The 16,430-nt window shown below is 42.7% G+C and overlaps 1 protein-coding gene across 18 annotated transcripts in view; it reads left to right on the forward strand.

Annotated features, from left to right (window-relative positions):
• Window positions 1–6,203, forward strand: part of XDH (xanthine dehydrogenase) — a 58,903-nt gene extending 52,700 nt beyond the window's left edge. For 15 of the 18 annotated variants that reach the window (XM_070236532.1, XM_070236534.1, XM_070236543.1 and 12 more), the window contains 5 exons: window positions 76–190; window positions 959–1,024; window positions 2,184–2,372; window positions 3,689–3,865; window positions 5,532–6,203. In XM_070236532.1, coding sequence (XP_070092633.1) covers window positions 76–190; window positions 959–1,024; window positions 2,184–2,372; window positions 3,689–3,865; window positions 5,532–5,582 — 598 coding nt within the window. In that variant the 3' untranslated portion in view covers window positions 5,583–6,203. Of the gene's footprint in view, window positions 1–53; window positions 191–958; window positions 1,025–2,183; window positions 2,373–3,688; window positions 3,866–5,531 lie in introns of all 18 variants that reach the window. The other 3 variants (XR_011426509.1, XR_011426510.1, XR_011426511.1) reach the window with 1 other exon arrangement.
• The last annotated feature ends 10,227 nt before the right edge of the window (window positions 6,204–16,430 follow it).

Below are 16,430 nucleotides of genomic sequence, written 5' to 3' on the forward strand. Positions count from 1 at the left end.
TGTGAATGTATATGGGTGGGGGGGGGGGCATGTTCCTCTTAATACACGTGCAGTGTTTTCTCTTTTCTCCCCTAGAACACCCAACCTTGGCTACAGCTTTGAGACAAACTCAGGGAATCCCTTCCACTACTTCTCGTATGGGGTGGCTTGCTCTGAAGTGGAAATTGACTGCTTAACAGGGGATCACAAGGTAAGAAGTTTGCAAAACTTTAGTACTAAGTGGGAAAAGAGAAACAACTCAATTGCAATACCAAGAGTTGCTACAAACTTTCTGGTTGGAAAAATACTGCCTTACACCACAGCTTAGCAAACTTCCTATAAAGCACCAAAGAGTAAATATTTTAGGCTTTCTGGGCCACAAAGACTGCATCAACTACTCAACTCTATCATTGTGGCATGAAAACAACCATAGATGTATGTAAACAAATGAGTGGCTGAGTTCCAATAAAATGTTATTTATGCACACTGAATGTGAATTTCATATAGTTTTCAGGTGTCACAACATATTCTTCGTCTTATTTTTGTCAGTCATTTAAGGAGGTAAAAATCGTTATTAGCTCTCAGGCCCTACAGAAACAGGGGATGGGCTGGATTCAGCCATGGAATGAAGTTTGCCGGCTCCTTCTTGCGTGATCCACCTAGACTCAGGTTCGAAGCCCCAGGATCCTGGGAACCTGCTGTTTCTACTCACGTGTGGGTGTGTGCACACTTATTTCCAATTACTGAGAGAGCATCGCCACTCCCATCCCCTCCACAGCTACATGAACTCAAACCTTGGCAGTGACGATGGCAGTAGAGACTGGCAGGGATGTGGACACCCCTGCCTGAGCGAGCCCAGGGCACTCAGCTTGTGAAAATACTGTTTGGGTTGGCATTACTAATCTAAGGGTCTCCAAGACCCATCTATCATTTCTCATCTCCTTCTGCTCAAACTGCTTTTATTTTGCTTCCACTTTAGAACCTCCGCACAGACATCGTCATGGATGTTGGCTCCAGTCTGAACCCTGCCATCGATATTGGACAGGTAAGCTCGTGGGGGACCAGGGTGGTGATGGACTTGGCCACTGATGTGCCCCATCCCTCCTAGGGCCACCAACACAGCATCTTGCGCAATGTTGTTTTTAAGCAGGTCTGAACATGGTACCAAGTGAGTCTCCCTGAGAGCGGGGTTGAGATAGATGAGAGCCCACCCAACTCTCAAGGCAGAAGACAAATCAATGTGGATTAACTTGGAAAGGGCTCTCACACCTCAGAGAGCAAGATGATGAATGGTGAAAACATTGGGTGCAAACACACAGGCACAGTTTGAGAGGGAGCACAAGGTAGAATGGAGATTGAGTTTGGGATTGATGTGCGGGCAGTGAGATCAGAGGAATTTTCTCCATCCTCATTCCTCTTCCACCCAGGACAGCTTTTTGTTCTCCAGGAAGTAAATGCTACCAAATGTGGCTGGGGGCCACTGGGGGCAAAAGACATGGGTTTGAGCAAGAGGAGTAAAGAGAGGAATGTCCTGAAGAAAATCACGTTTGGAAAATTTGACAGTATTGGGCAGGGTAGGTGGAATAGGAGGAGACAGAGGGAGGAACCTAGAACTGACGTACTGAGCATCTGGTAGAAAATGTAAATTGTGTTTCTCAAAAATGGACAAGTACTGAGTACACAGAAACTTAGTCATTAGTCAATCTGTCCACTAATTCATTGAACACCCATGGGTGGGGAGCCCCTACTATGGCAGGCATGGAGCGAGGCCCTGCAGGCACAAAGATGATAGCTCCTGGTCTTCCCCCGGAACACGTTTGTTTAGCTATAGTGGCACCACATATCACGATTCTGAGCAGTGAGGCTGAGAGAGCATACATGTGGGCCAGCAGAGCATGGCAGGTGCCCTAAAAAAGATCTGTAAGCCATAGCAGAGATGCACTTTCTCCAGAGGGCAGGCACGGCTGAGAGTTCAAAAAGCCTGGAATCTATTATCCAAGGAATTCCTTGTCTCTTGTGGGACTGCTCAAAAGTTCATGGTCCCACTCAGCACAGAGAAGCATGGGCCCCTGGGGGACACTTAGCAACTGTTAGCCTGTGAGCTGGCATCTCAGCTTAGGGTTGCCATTTCTCCAGTGGCAACACAGAAGGAACATCTGGGAAAGTGGGAGGCAAGGTAGCAACAGTCTCTGTCTGCCCTGCAGGTGGAAGGGGCATTTGTCCAGGGCCTTGGCCTCTTCACCCTGGAGGAGCTGCAGTATTCCCCCGAGGGAAGCCTGTACACCCGCGGCCCCAGCACCTACAAGATCCCTGCATTTGGCAGCATCCCCATTGAGTTCAGAGTGTCCCTGCTCCGTGACTCCCCCAACAAGAAGGCCATCTATGCATCCAAGGTACTATTGCCCTGTGTTTGTGCTGCCTTCTGGTCTGCACGGTGGGAGGCCATGGGTGATGACTGATGAGGGGCTCCAGCCACTTTCCACGTGGAGCTGCAGGGGGCTTATCTGGAAGGGAGAAGAGGGCTTGATACTAGCCTTGGTGAGGGCAGTGGAGGGGTGGGCAGTCCTACCTGAGAACCAGGGAACTGGGTTGAGTATGACCCCACCTCCATGTCGTCAAAGCCAGCTCCTTTGTGTGCACTCAGAGGGATTCTTTAATCTAATCGTTTAGGTCAAATCGTGACCTACACCCATGTCTCAGGTGTGCATCCCTGGTGCTTGGTCCTAGAGATGACCTCACGGATACAGCACCCCTGTGGTCCAGTGAGAAGCAGTATGTTCCCTGCAGATGGGGCAACACCTCCATGAACACCCCTTCACCTCCTTCAGTGGATGCCACCTGACATTAAGACTTGATCAGCATGCCTGAAGACTTATAACCATCCTCTATTTCCTCCCTGTCCCCAATAAGTATGGAAAAATGATTGAAAATCAATTAAACTAATTGATATAGTCCTAGGTCCAAGAAGAAAGACAGATAATCACTTGTAACCAATGAAACACACCCCTTTGCTCATCTCCTGGTTTACTTTTCTGTGGGTGGGTCTGGGCCACTTTGTGGTCCTTGCCATTGGCTCTCCCACTTTAGCATGCATCAGAACCATTGGGAGCTCATGGCAAAAATGTAGTTCTGTAGGGCCCACCTTGGAAATCTTGATCCCAGGTCCAGGATAGCATCCTGGAACATGCATTTCTAACAAGCTCTCCTAGTGATTCTGATACAGGTAGTCTCTGATCTATGCTTTGGAGGATAAAACAGCCTCTGCTCGAAAATGTTTTAATTCCTGTTTGTCATAAGGCCTATATTCCAGCAGATGCTGTAAGTATAATATGGCACCTGTAAATGTTGGTGTCAGAATTGCAGGTAGATTGTTCCCATAGCCTGATAATGAAAGAAATGGTTAAAATTCATGTCAGGTTTTTTTTGTCTATAAAATGTAATTATTTAATGTAACTTTTAATGGTACATTATATTTGCATGGTGTCATCAGAGAAAATCACATAGCAGGAGTTAACAGAAATATGCCAAGAAGGCTGAGTCATTTACTAGATGGGTTGTTCTGAGCCCCTGATTGATTTTCACTGCTCTTCCTGCCTTGCTTGGTGTGGCCCCTTAGTGCTGGCTGGGGTTCCCAGGCAACACCAGCCCTCCTGGTGTGGAGCCTGGGGCCACTTCGCCTGATTTTCTGTCCTATGCTCTGTCCACTCAGGCTATTGGGGAGCCACCCCTCTTCCTGGCCTCCTCCATCTTCTTTGCCATCAAGGATGCCATCCGTGCAGCTCGAGCTCAGCACTCTGATAATAATATCAAGGAGCTCTTCCGTCTAGACAGTCCTGCCACCCCAGAGAAGATCCGCAATGCCTGTGTGGACAAGTTCACCACCCTGGTAACGATGCCTCTCAAGTGCCCACTCAGTCCCGGGGAGGCCCGGGCAGAGGTCTGTGACTTGCAGGGGGTGCTCTGCAGAGGGGAGGGGGAGATGTCAGGCTCTCTCTCAACTGGGCAGCCCTGGGTCAATGCCGCCCTTCACTATGCGATTAAGGCACCCCCTTGAACTTGCAGGAAAATAACAAGAAACCCCTGAAAGCTTGTAGCTGGGCCTCGTTAAAGGAAGGAGGGCTGTTTGATGCACAGCCATGACCCACAGATTCCATTATTTTCCGTGAAGATGAGGGTGATGGGTAAAACTCCAGAAGAGCCTAATCTTTAGTGTCCAACACAAGCATTTTTGAGACCCTTCTTTCTTAAAGACACCGTGTGAGGTTCTCTGGAGAGGAAGAGAAAAAGAGGAATTTATTCATTCATCAGATGGCCCTCATTTGTTCTGTGATTACCATGTGCTGTACTGATACTGGGGACTCATAGGTGCCCTTGAAAACTTTGCAGCCTTTTAGGAAACCAGATGATTGTATTGTATTGATTGGTTACTAGCATGGAGGTGTGTGTAGCAGAATGTAACAGGAGTTCCATGGTTGTTGGAATCATTCTGGGAACATGTGGGATACCTGTAGTGGACAATGCCTGGTAAAAGAAGACCATACCAGGACAGTTTCTTCCACCGCTGGAATCTCAGAACCAGCCCAGCCTCTGAGTTATGCTGAAGTGGGCACTGCACAGATAGGACTCTCCAATTGCCTTTGCACAGCAGCCTTTGTTGAGTTAGCAGAACCGGGTTCTTCCTGATACCCAAGTTGGATTTCCTTCTAAGTATTTGATAGGCCTTCCAGGTTTAGAGGTGAAGTGGGTAGTCATGGACCCAAAGTGTTCCAGTGATGGGGAGGGTACAGGAGAGCCCTCGGGGCAGGCAAGTCTGCCATCCTGGACCTCAGCACTGAGGAGGAGGAGGCAGATTGGTCTCCAGTCAGGCCACCCTGCAGGTCTGCCAAGAGCTTCAGCTGTGGAGTAAAGACCACACAGACCAGGTGTGGAGCTCCCAGGCATATGCAGCAGCCTCGTCACAGCCCAGAACTTTCCCACATGGCCCCGATGCTGATAGTTCCTCAAACCCTATTCTCTGAGAGGAGAAGTGCTGCTTGGCTTCAATAAGCTTGCACAGGTTGCAAAGTTAGCTCTTTATAGACAATCTGATACAGAAATCAATGATCTAATGAGCTGCTCCAAGGCGCCAGACCTAAAGCAAAGATTCTACCCCAGGCCCCTCTGCTGTGTTTCAACACACCAGTGATTTAAAATCCCTTCAATGGATTTACCTGAGCAGCTGAATCTATGAACCAATCATGCTTTTGAAGAACTGCGAGTGTCACGAGGAAAAGGACCACTTCTGTATTTGTTCAACCCTGTATCTCCAGAGCCTACCAGAGTGCCTGCCACATGGAAAGTGCTCCATAAAAATAAATGGTTGACTAGCAAATTAAGGGGCCCTGCTCTGGGGACATTCCCAACAGTTGGGACGGCAGAGTGGTCTTTGGTCTTGCAATGATGTTTGGCATCGGTGGGAGGTAGCATGTGGGCGAGAGGGCAGGAGGGGACACTGTGTCCTGTGCTGTGGAAAGAAAGACCTTGGCAGTGAGTTTTCTATTGTTCTTTCCTAGTGTGTCACTGGCGTACCAGAAAACTGTAAAGCCTGGTCTCTGAGGGTCTGAAGAAAAAGCCCACAGCAGAGTCTGCTTATGCTACACTGGGGCTTCCATGGAGCACGGAGCATAACGCTGCAGAAGACGAATCTATAAAAGTCATAGGATGGCAGTGCTGTGATTCATCAGGATGGTGTTTGGAAGAACACTGAAGGCATCGGAAGATTTTGATCAAAAATATGATTTGCAAATATAGTGATAAGCCAAATCAGAACTGTTAGCCCAAGTGGCTAATATGCAATTAGGGTCATTATGTGTCTGTTTTAATCATGTATTTGAAGTAGGTTTAGGAAGTATTTATGCTATATCTTAAGTCACAGGGAAGCCTGTATAACCTCAAGTTCTGACAGTGTCTGTGCTTCAAAGAGGATTCCCACAAACCTTCAGAAGCTTAAACCAAAGTTACTCTAAATCTGTGTGCTTTTCCTCAAAAGCTTTTCCTATAAACCAATGTACGCCATATGACAACCTCAGATGCATACTTACTTTGAAGTGGGGCAGTGGGGTGAGATTCAAACCCCTACTCACCTTTGGGACATAGGAATAGAATAAAGTATGAAATAAATTCAAGGTTAATTGGATCCAGTCTTGTTAAGCTGAATAAAGTAAGATTATTCTGTAACACCAAAAGCCAACCAGCCCAATTATTGAGCGCCTACAATGTGCTAGGTTTCTTCCTCCTCCCCCTTGTGCATTTCAAAAAAAGATCAGGTTAAAAAATCTTAATTTGAACCCAGAGTAATTTCCATCTAGACGTGATGCTCCCAAAATCAAGGTCAGCCAGAGGAAAAACAGTCAAGGAGTCATGTTCTCATCCAGCTGTGTCTCTAACTGTTTGTGTGATCTTGGACTCTCACTGCCCTTTTTCTGTGCTTCATTTTACTGCAAAATGAAAGGATTCGACTGGAATAATCTCTAAAGTCTTCTCTGGCTCTAAAAGTCTATAAATACATGACCTGAAAAGTCATCATATAAGGGATCTGCAGCTAGAAAAGATGTTGTTCCCCTACTACAGTGAGATATCTGGGCCAACTGAACTCGGCTTAGGTCCCCCCAAGTCCCTGAGGTTGGTGAGGAGGACAGGAGAAAGGCAAGTTGCTCCAACAGTTATCTCATCACTACATGGTGCTGGGTGGATGATGTGACATTGCCACGTGCCTTTACTGAATAAAACACACAGTCTTTTGCCAGACGGGGTCCATGGTTCTGGTCATGGAAGGAGGATAGTGGAAACCATGCAGCTGAGCCTGGTGCTTGATGTCATTCATACAGTAAATGATACTGTCAGCTGGTTGGAGTATGAGAAATGCATATTAATCGTGATAATCACACCAAATGCTAATATCTGCCATCTCTTAGCCAGCACTCATTTCTAGAGAATGCACATGCCGAACACTCACATGCACTCACATTGTTACACACACACACCTGTCTACCTTCTTATTCCTCTCTACCCCATCTCTGAATCCAGGGAGACCCGACTTATCACCAGATGGAAAGTACCTACCACAGAGAGAAGACTCCCTTCATTTCTTTTCAGACCTAGACAAGCCACTTCAGGCCAGAGGTATTTTTAAGTGGTCTCCGGAGGGTGAGGGGAAAGCACCATTGACAATCACCCTAGGACTTCCTCCACATTTGCTGGGAGGCCCTTATGGTCACTGAAGGGTAGGAGAAAGGCCCTATTAGGTTGGCCCCTGATGCAGGATGTATGTATAACACAGTGCAGGTCTGGGGTCTTTCCTCATTTCTCCATCCTCTTGGAGAGCCATGAGTCCCAGGAAAAATCAAGTGGAAGTGTTCTTTGTCCTATTGGAGGTGGGTTAAGGGCTTCTTGCAAGGACACTATGCACTTCACAGGCACTTTGGGAATGATAGCATCGGTCCCATGGTAGCTGGTGACTTTGGAGTGGGTCTAGTCTGTCCTGTGAGCTACTATTAATTTGGCCACAGGGACCCTCCCCCATCTCCATCCCCCGCTCCAGGGAGGCCCCCAGGGGCCATGACTGCACCTCTCTGGGAGATGTGGCTGTGGTAGAGTTGCTGGTAATTTGCAGACCTCAGCTGATGAGAACGCTGGCTTTCGAGGAGCTCAGTCCTCATTTCCTTAAGCCCCCCAATCAGGTTCTCTCCTTCCTCAACTACACGGGCTATGTGCTTCTTCAGGGCCAGGCGCTTGCTAAGCTCGTGGTTGCGGTGGAAAGAGCATGGGCTGGAAGTGAATCCTCACTTCTGCTCTGGCAGCAGGTGAGTTCTTTTCCCTTGGGCCAATTACTCACCCTCTGAGCCTCAGTGTCCTCATTTATAAAAGGAGGATAGTACGAACTACAGTCAGTGTTGTAATGTTAAATGAGATACCCTACGATAAACACCCAGCACAGAATCTGGCCCCTGTTGAGTGCCCCACAAATGTCAATCCTTTGCTGTTCCAAGATTTTCCCAGCCTCTGTACAAAACCTTCGTAAGTTCAGTGGCCAAACATGTTTATACTGTGTACTTGTAGTAGAGACAGTTCGAAATCCTTTTACTGGATTGTGAGTTCCCAGTTTCTCTAAGTGTTGGCTGTTAACAGCTCATAACTGCTGCTTGTTATCTGGAGAATTGCCCTCAACTAAAAGAGAAGCTAATTCACCTGCGAGGGTATACAGCCCTGCACCCCTCACCTGTTTGGGCAGCCCACAGACAGTGATTGACTGTCACCAGGTGCAGAAGAATGGACCCTTGCTTTAAGGTGTGATCACCTCTGGCGGTTGTGCAATTCTTGCCTCAGACTGCCTGAGGGATAAGGCTGGAACTAGACTCTCACTCAGCCCGCATCCTTGCTCAGCATCTTCCCCTGCCCTAGCCTGCTTCCCTCATCCTCTCTGTCCTGAGAGCACTCCCCCAGTAAATCACCACATTCAATCCCTTCTAAATCTTTGCTTCTTGGGAACCCACCCTACGGCAGATTGTATGCCATTTTCCACTTGCATAATTTAAAAACACATTATATTCTTGCATCCCTGCCCTCTGGATATTGTATGGATGGGAATCCCTATCCTCTTGTAACATAATGTATGGCTAGGAATTCCCAATTTATTGGGAGTTGAGACTCAGTCTAATGAGGTCAAGTGTGCACTTGATTGATCTCGACAATACTTTGAATTTCTCCTGAATCTCGGTCATGATCCATGGTCACTTGCTCCATTCTCACAATAATGTCTCCTGGTCAAAGCATCATCAATTTCCTGTGTTGTTCCTTTGAATGCTCCTCTTTTCCTAAGACAGCAGTCGAGTGCCCACATAAAAGTGACCAGAGCTGTCTGCCTGGCCATTGCTGGTTTCTCATATGTTAATATTTACCTTGGCTCTGAGAATATTACATGTGTTGCTCAAATGGTATACTGAAGTGTAACATTTTACAGTCAGAAGGGACAGCCCCAAGGGGCCTAGACCAGTGGTCCTCAACTGGGGGTGATTTTGTCCCTTAAGGGACATTTGGCAATGTGTGGAGACCTCTTCATTTGCCACACTGGGGAAGGGGTAGTGACTTCTGGCATCTGGTGGGTTGAGTCTGAAGATGCCACTAAACATCCTACAATGCACAGGGCAGCCCCCTGAAATGAAGAATTATTCAGCTCAAAGTGCCAACAGTGCTGAGGTTGAGAATCCCTGGTTCATTCTACCACCTTGGTATCAGGGAGGTGACTGAGGATTCTGGACGCGGCAGTGGTAGAATTAAAACCTGACTTTTACTTTCTACTGATCTTGTATCTATTTATGTTGTCATAGCATCAGTCCTATGTAGCAAGTGTGTGATAACAAGCTCTCTATAGAATAGAAATCTTCTAAGGCAAGAACATGTCAAGAAATTCTTATTTCTAAGTGCAAACTCATGAGGTATCCATCCCATTGTGGTGAATTACTCTCTCTGCAAAAAAATTATAAATGATGATACTCAACTTTGATATTTGCTTCTAGTCCTTTATCAGACCCACATACTTATCTATTTTGTACTAAAGTTTCTTAAAACATTTCCATGTGTTGAGACAATCATACCCAGCAGTGGAATGTCTGGTATTAGGCATGGCTCAAGTGCTGTGTTTATAACAAGATACACTGTGCATTTGTTTGCTTCCTTGTGGAGGGTCTATGTTTTCCTTTAAGAACTTTTTTTTCTTAAATAAAAATAATTTAATTATAGTATGTATAAAACATAAGTAATATGGATAAAAATGCAAAACACATATATATTTCCCACCTAGTTCTAAAAATGTTTGTTTGCCCATATTTGTTCCCCATGTTTAACAATTAACGTTATAAATACAGGTGAAGTCTTTCATTTTATAGCCCCACCATCAGAAGTTCCCCTCTGCCTTGAGGCAATCACTATGCTCAGGTTGGTGTATATTGTCCCTGTGCATGTCTTTACATTTTTACTGTGTATGAATATATCCATAGACAGTGTACAGTACTTGTGTATGAGTGTGTTAAAATTCACACCATCAACCACTAGAATAACTAAAATTAAAAAGACTAAAATCTCAGGTGTGAGTAAGATGCAGAGTAACTGGAACTCTCATACACTGCTAGGGAATTAAATTGGTAAAACCAATTTGGGGAACTATTTGAGTTTCTACTTAAGCTGCAAGTATGCATACCCCCTGACCCAGCAATTGCTGAGCACATAACCAAGAGAAATGCAGGCACGTGTGCACTAAAAGAAAAGTCGAAGATTGATTATAGAAACACTGCTCGTAATAGCCCCAAACTAAAATTCCCATATGTAGATCACCAATCCTGTGCATAAGTTAATCATGGCATATTCATATGATGGAATCCCAGCACAGCAAAGTGAATGAATAAACTAGAGCTACACACTTCAATAAGGATGCATCTCACAAACATAATATGGAATTAAAGAGGCCAGACACAAACGAGTACACACTTTCTGTGTGTATGATCTCATGTGTGTAAATTTCAAAAATAGGCTAAACCAATCTGTAGGGTTAGAGGTTATGATAGTAGTTCCTTTGGGATGGGTGTAGCACCTGGACGAGAGCTAGGGGGGGTCTTCTGGGATGCTTGGTAATGTTGTATTTCTTAATCTGGCTGCTGGTTACAAGGGTGTGTCACTTTGTGAAACTTCATTGAACTATTCACTATGCTTTGTACATTTTTATGTGTGTACGTTATTCTTCAGTAAAGTTTCCTTTAAAAAAACTACATCCATGATATGATATGGTGATCTCCTTCTGCAGCTCGTTTTCCCTTCTACATTATGCTTTTAATATGTGTCTATCTTGGCCCATTTGATCTAGTTCAGTAATTTTTCTGTTATATAGTGTTTCATTATATGTATATGCTAAAATTTATTTCTTCATCCCTATACCAATGGATATTTACACTGTTTCCAGTCTTTCCTTACTACAAACAACACTCTGATAAACATCCTCGAACATCCCTCCTCCTGCAACGTGGGAGAATTGTCCTCTAAGGCCCATACCCAAAATGGCATCTCTGGGCATGTCTTCTCTGTTCCTTTAGTTTCAACTGTTCATGTCATGTTTTAGTTGGGTCTCCTATAAATAGTATATGTGATTGGGGTGTGTGTCTGTTTAAATGCAATTTGAGAATCTTTCTCTTTTAACTGGTAAAATAATGTGTTTACAGTAATTGCAATTAATGGTGTATTTTTATTTATTTCTATCATCTCATTTGGTGTTTCTCTGCTGACCATGTTCTTTATTTCTCTTTTTCTTATTGTCTTCCATTGGTTTAATCAAGCTTTTTCTTTCTCCCTCTCCTCCCTATCCATTCTCTCTACCCGTTTGGCATTTCTACATTCAAATTCTGCTCTTTCAGAGGTAATTTTAAAATTTTTAACAAGCACACTGTATTTAGCAGAGCCTACATTTAATTAACGTTTACATGCAGTCACCAAACAGTAGAAGAGCCTCAGCAGGCAGTAACTGTGATCTCCACTCCCTTCCTTCATGTTTCTGTAACGAAGTAGTTTCCCTCCTTAGGGTGTTATTATCACACTCCCACTAGTCATGGTCCTTGTTATTTTTGTATGGTTGAATATTTAGTTGTACTCATATGTTCACCTTTGTTTTCCTTATCATTGCTTTCATATCCTACTCCTTCCTTCTTGATTCAATTTCTTTCTTTTTTAAAATTAAAAAAATTTTTATTATGACAACATTGGTCTATAATGTTATATAAATTTCAGATGTACATCATTATATTTAGATTTCTGTGTATATTACATCTAGTTCACCACCCAAAGACTATTTACCATCTATCACCACACACATGTGACTAGTGACCCCTTTTGCCCTCCTCCCTCCTTTCTTCCCCTCTGGTAACCACCAATCCAATCTCAGTCTCTATATGATTGCTTGTTGTTATTTTTATCTTCTATTTATGAGTGAGATCATATGGTATTTGACTTTCTCCCTCTGACTTATTTCACTGAGCATAATACCCTCAAGGTCCATCCATGTTGTTACAAATGGTCAGATTTCATTCTTTTTATGGCTGAATAGTATTCCATTGTGTATATATACCACATCTTCTTTATCTATTCGTCCCTTCATGGGCACCAACATTGCTTCCCAGTCTTGGCTATTGTGCATAAGGCTGCAATGAACATAGGGGTGCATGTGTCTTTACATATCCATGTTTTCATGTTCTTTGGATAAATACCCAGCAGTATTTTTAGATAGCTGGATCATATGGTAGTTCTATTCTTAATTTTTTGAGGAATCTCCATACTGTTTTCCATAGTGGCTGCACCTGTTTGCACTCCCACCAGAAGTGTATGAGAGTTCCTTTCTCTTCACATCCTCTCCAAACTTGTTGTTTCCTGTCTTGCTAGTTATAGCCATTCTGACAGGAGTGAGGTGATACCTCACTGTAGTTTTGATTTGCATTTCCCTGATAGTTAATGATGTGCAGAAGCGTTTAAGTTTGATGTAGTCCCATTTGTTCATTTTTTCTATTGTTTCCCATGGCCAGTCAGGCATGGTACTTGAAAATATGCTTCTAAGACCGATATTGAAGAGCAGACCGCTTAAGTTTTCTTCTAGAAGTTTCATGGTTTCATTTCTTACATTGAAGTCTTCAATCCATTTTGAGTTAATTTTAGTGTGTGGTGTAAGATCTTGGTATATTCTTATTCTTTTGCATGTAGCTGTCCAGTTTTCCAACACCATTTATTGAAGAGACTTTCCTTTTTCCATTGTATGTTCTTGGCACCCTTGTCAAAAATTAGTTGTCCATAGATGTATGGGTTTATTTCTGGGCTCTCAATTCTATTCCATTATCTGTTTGTCTGTTTTTTGTGCCAGAACCATGCTGCCTTGGTTACTATAGCTTTGTAATATAATTTGAAGTCAGGGAGTGTGATACCTCCAGGTTTGCTCTTTTTTCTCAGGATTCCTTTGGCTATTTGGGATCTTCTCTTGTTCCACAAAAATTTTGGGCTTCTTTGTTATATTTCTGTGAAAAATGTTGTTGCAACTTTGATAGAGATTACGTTGAATCTGTAGATTGCTTTAGGAAGTATGGACATTTTAACTATGTCAGTTCTTCTAATCCAAGTTCATGGAATATCTTTCCATTTCTTTGTGTCTCCTTCTATTGCTTTCAACAGTCTTTTATAGTTTTCAGTGTACAGATCTTTCACCTCTTTGGCTAAGTTTATTCCTAGGTATTTTATTCTTTTGTTGCAATTTTAAATGGCATTGTATTTTTAATTTATCTTTCTGCTACTTTGTTGTTAGTGTATAGAAACGTGGCTGATTTTTGTATGTTGGTTTTGTATCCTGCAACTTTACTGTATTCATTTATTATTTCCAAAAGTCTTTGGCTGGATTCCTTAGGGTTTCCTATATATAAAATCGTGTTGTCTGCAAATAGTGACAGTTTCACTGCTTCCTTTCTAATTTGGATCCTTTTTATTTCTTTTTCTTGCCTGATTGCTCTGGCTAAGACTTCCAGTATTATGTTAAATAAAGTGATGAAAGTGGGTATCCTTGTCTGATGCCTGTTCTTAGAGGGATAGCTTTCAGTTTTTCTCCATTGAGAATGATATTAACTGTGGGTTTTTCATATGGCCTTCATTATGTTGAGGTACTTTCTTTCTTTATCTATTTTATTCAGAGTTTTTATCATAAATGGGTGCTGTATCTTGTCAAGTGCTTTCCCTGCATCTATTGAGATGATCATATGATTTTTATTCTTCTTTGTGTTGATGTGGTGTGTCACATTGATTTGCGGATGTTGAACCATCCCTGCATCCCTGGATAAATCCCACTTGATCATGGTGTATCATCTTTTTAATGTATTGTGTTCGATTTGCTAGTATTTTGTTGAGGATTTTTGCATGCATGTTCATCAGTGATATTGGCCTGTAATTTTCTTTTTTTGTGTTATCCTTGTCTGGTTTTGCTATCAGCTGATCTCTAACCCTGAGCTCATTGGGTTGTATGTTCCAGATGAAATTTACCTTTCAACGCTGTTGTGAGAATAGAATAAGGTAATAAATGGTGGCTACTATGGATTTTAATGAAATGAGACAAATAATAGTATAAATGATTCCTTTAGAACCAGATAATAATATTCTTTTATTGCACAAATTTTAGGGAATATGGTTTTTAAAAATGGGGATTTGATGTGATTGTCTGTATAATTTCACTTGATTTTTTTTTTCTTAGTGGATCCTGACCTTTCTTCTCCATATATCCCAGGACATTTGTTTACTCATTTCTCACTAGAGGGAGGCCTTTTCCAGTTTTATTCCTTTTCAGAGGCTTTGTCTTCTTCATAGGAAATGGACTCCTCCAAAGCAACTATCTGATTTACTGTGCTGAATACCCTGCTGAGTGGTACACAAACCTACAGTTTAGTGTGGGTAAGTAAATCTGACCACTTCTCACCCACACCCCGTGTAACACCCTTTCCCACAGTCTAAATCATTATCACCTCTTTACAACCTGTTGCAATAATAATGATTCCATTCTCCTTCTCTCACCCTTACCATGATCTTTTCTCTATGCAATAGTCCCCCCTTATCCTTGGGGGGATATATCCCAAGACCCCCAGTGGATGCCTGGAACATCAGATAGTACCCAAGTCTATTTGTACTATGTGTTTTCCTCTACATACATACCTATAATAAAGTTTAGTTTACAAATTAGGCACAGTAAGAGGTTAACAACAATAGCTAATAATAAAATAGAACAATTATAGTAATACACTGTAGTGAAAGTTACTGTAGATCTTAGCAACCTCAGCATATGATTTCTTTTTCTTTATTAAGTTGAGAACTTTGAGCTTTTCACTTAAAGGAAGCACTTTTTTGCTTCTCCTTGGCATATCTGAATTCCCAGGATCACTGCTCTTGCGCTTTGGGGCCCTGAACACAAGCACTGTGATACCACCACAGTTGATCAGATAACTGAGATGGCTACTAAGTTAGTAACATGCAGGTAGCTTATACAGTGTGGACATGCTGGACAAAGAGATGATTCACGTCCTGGATGGGAAGGAGCAAGATAGCATGAGATTTCATCATGCTACTCGGAATGGCATGCAATTTAAAACTTATGAATTGTTAATTTCTAGAGTTTTCCATTTAATATTTTCAGACTACAGTTCACTGCGGGTAACTGAAACCAGAGAAAGTGAAACCGTGGATAATGGGGCACTACTATATAGAAGCTTGAGAGAGCTTTGGAAAATATCGTGTCATTCCTCATCTCAAAACTCTCCAATGCATTTCCATTACTCTTAGGATAAAATAAAAATTCCTTACTACTGCCTATGAAACCCAAACATTCTTGGTCTTGCTGATTTCCCAAACCCTGTTTCCTGCCTCCATCCACTCCATTTACTGTGCTGCAGCCCCAGTGGCCTTTCTGCTGCGCCTGAAATGGTCAAGTTTGTCCTGCCCCAGAGCTTTTGTATAGACTACTCTCTTTGCCTGGAATGCTTTGTCCCTATATATTCATGGAGTTTGGTTCCTCACTTTATTTATGTCTCCATCAATTCGCACCTCCTCAAAGAGATTTTTCCTGACCACCCTATCTAAAATAGTAGGAAACACAGATGGCTGAATTTTTTTTTTATTCTCTGCAAGAGGAACTAAAATGCAGGAAGGTTCAATTGTTTGTACATTATTTCGGCTCAAACAAAAAATCTAGGGGTTATCCTTAATTCCTCCCTTTACATCACACATCACATTCTCTCCATCAGCTTAGTACTGCAGGCTCTAGCTCCAAAACAGGTGCCAGCTGGGCTCACTTCTCCCTAACGGCACTAACTCATGCTAGTCTGAGCCATGATGACCTCTTGCCTGGACTGCCACAGTGACCTTCAAACTACACTTCCTCCCTCTGGTCCCGGCCTTCGCTAGCCCCTTCTCCACACTCAGTCAGAGGGAACATTTGAAAACACAAATGACCAGAGGATTAGTTGTACAAATGCTGATGCATGCACACAATGGAGTATTCTGGAGCCACAAAAACAAACAAACAAAACAAAACAAAAACAAGGAAGATCTCTGTGTGCTCATGTGGAGACATCTCCAGAACACGTGGTTAAATAAAAAGAAAATGTAAACAGTGTAGATAGTATGCTACTATTTATGCAGTAAAAGGAAAATGTGTGTGTGTGTAAAATTGGAAAAGGAAATGTTGAATTGATAAAAAAGAAACTAATTTAAAAAAAGGTTACCTGTAGGGTTTGGGGTAAAGAGAATGGGATGATGGGCATAGCTTTTCTTTTAATATCGTTTTCTCCTTTGAATCATGAAACATCATAATTTAATTAAAAAAATATAAGTGGAAAAAATTGAGAATAAATAAATGT

Source organism: Equus caballus, chromosome 15 (assembly GCF_041296265.1).
Source record: "Equus caballus isolate H_3958 breed thoroughbred chromosome 15, TB-T2T, whole genome shotgun sequence".
Taxonomy (NCBI): Eukaryota; Metazoa; Chordata; class Mammalia; order Perissodactyla; family Equidae; genus Equus; species Equus caballus.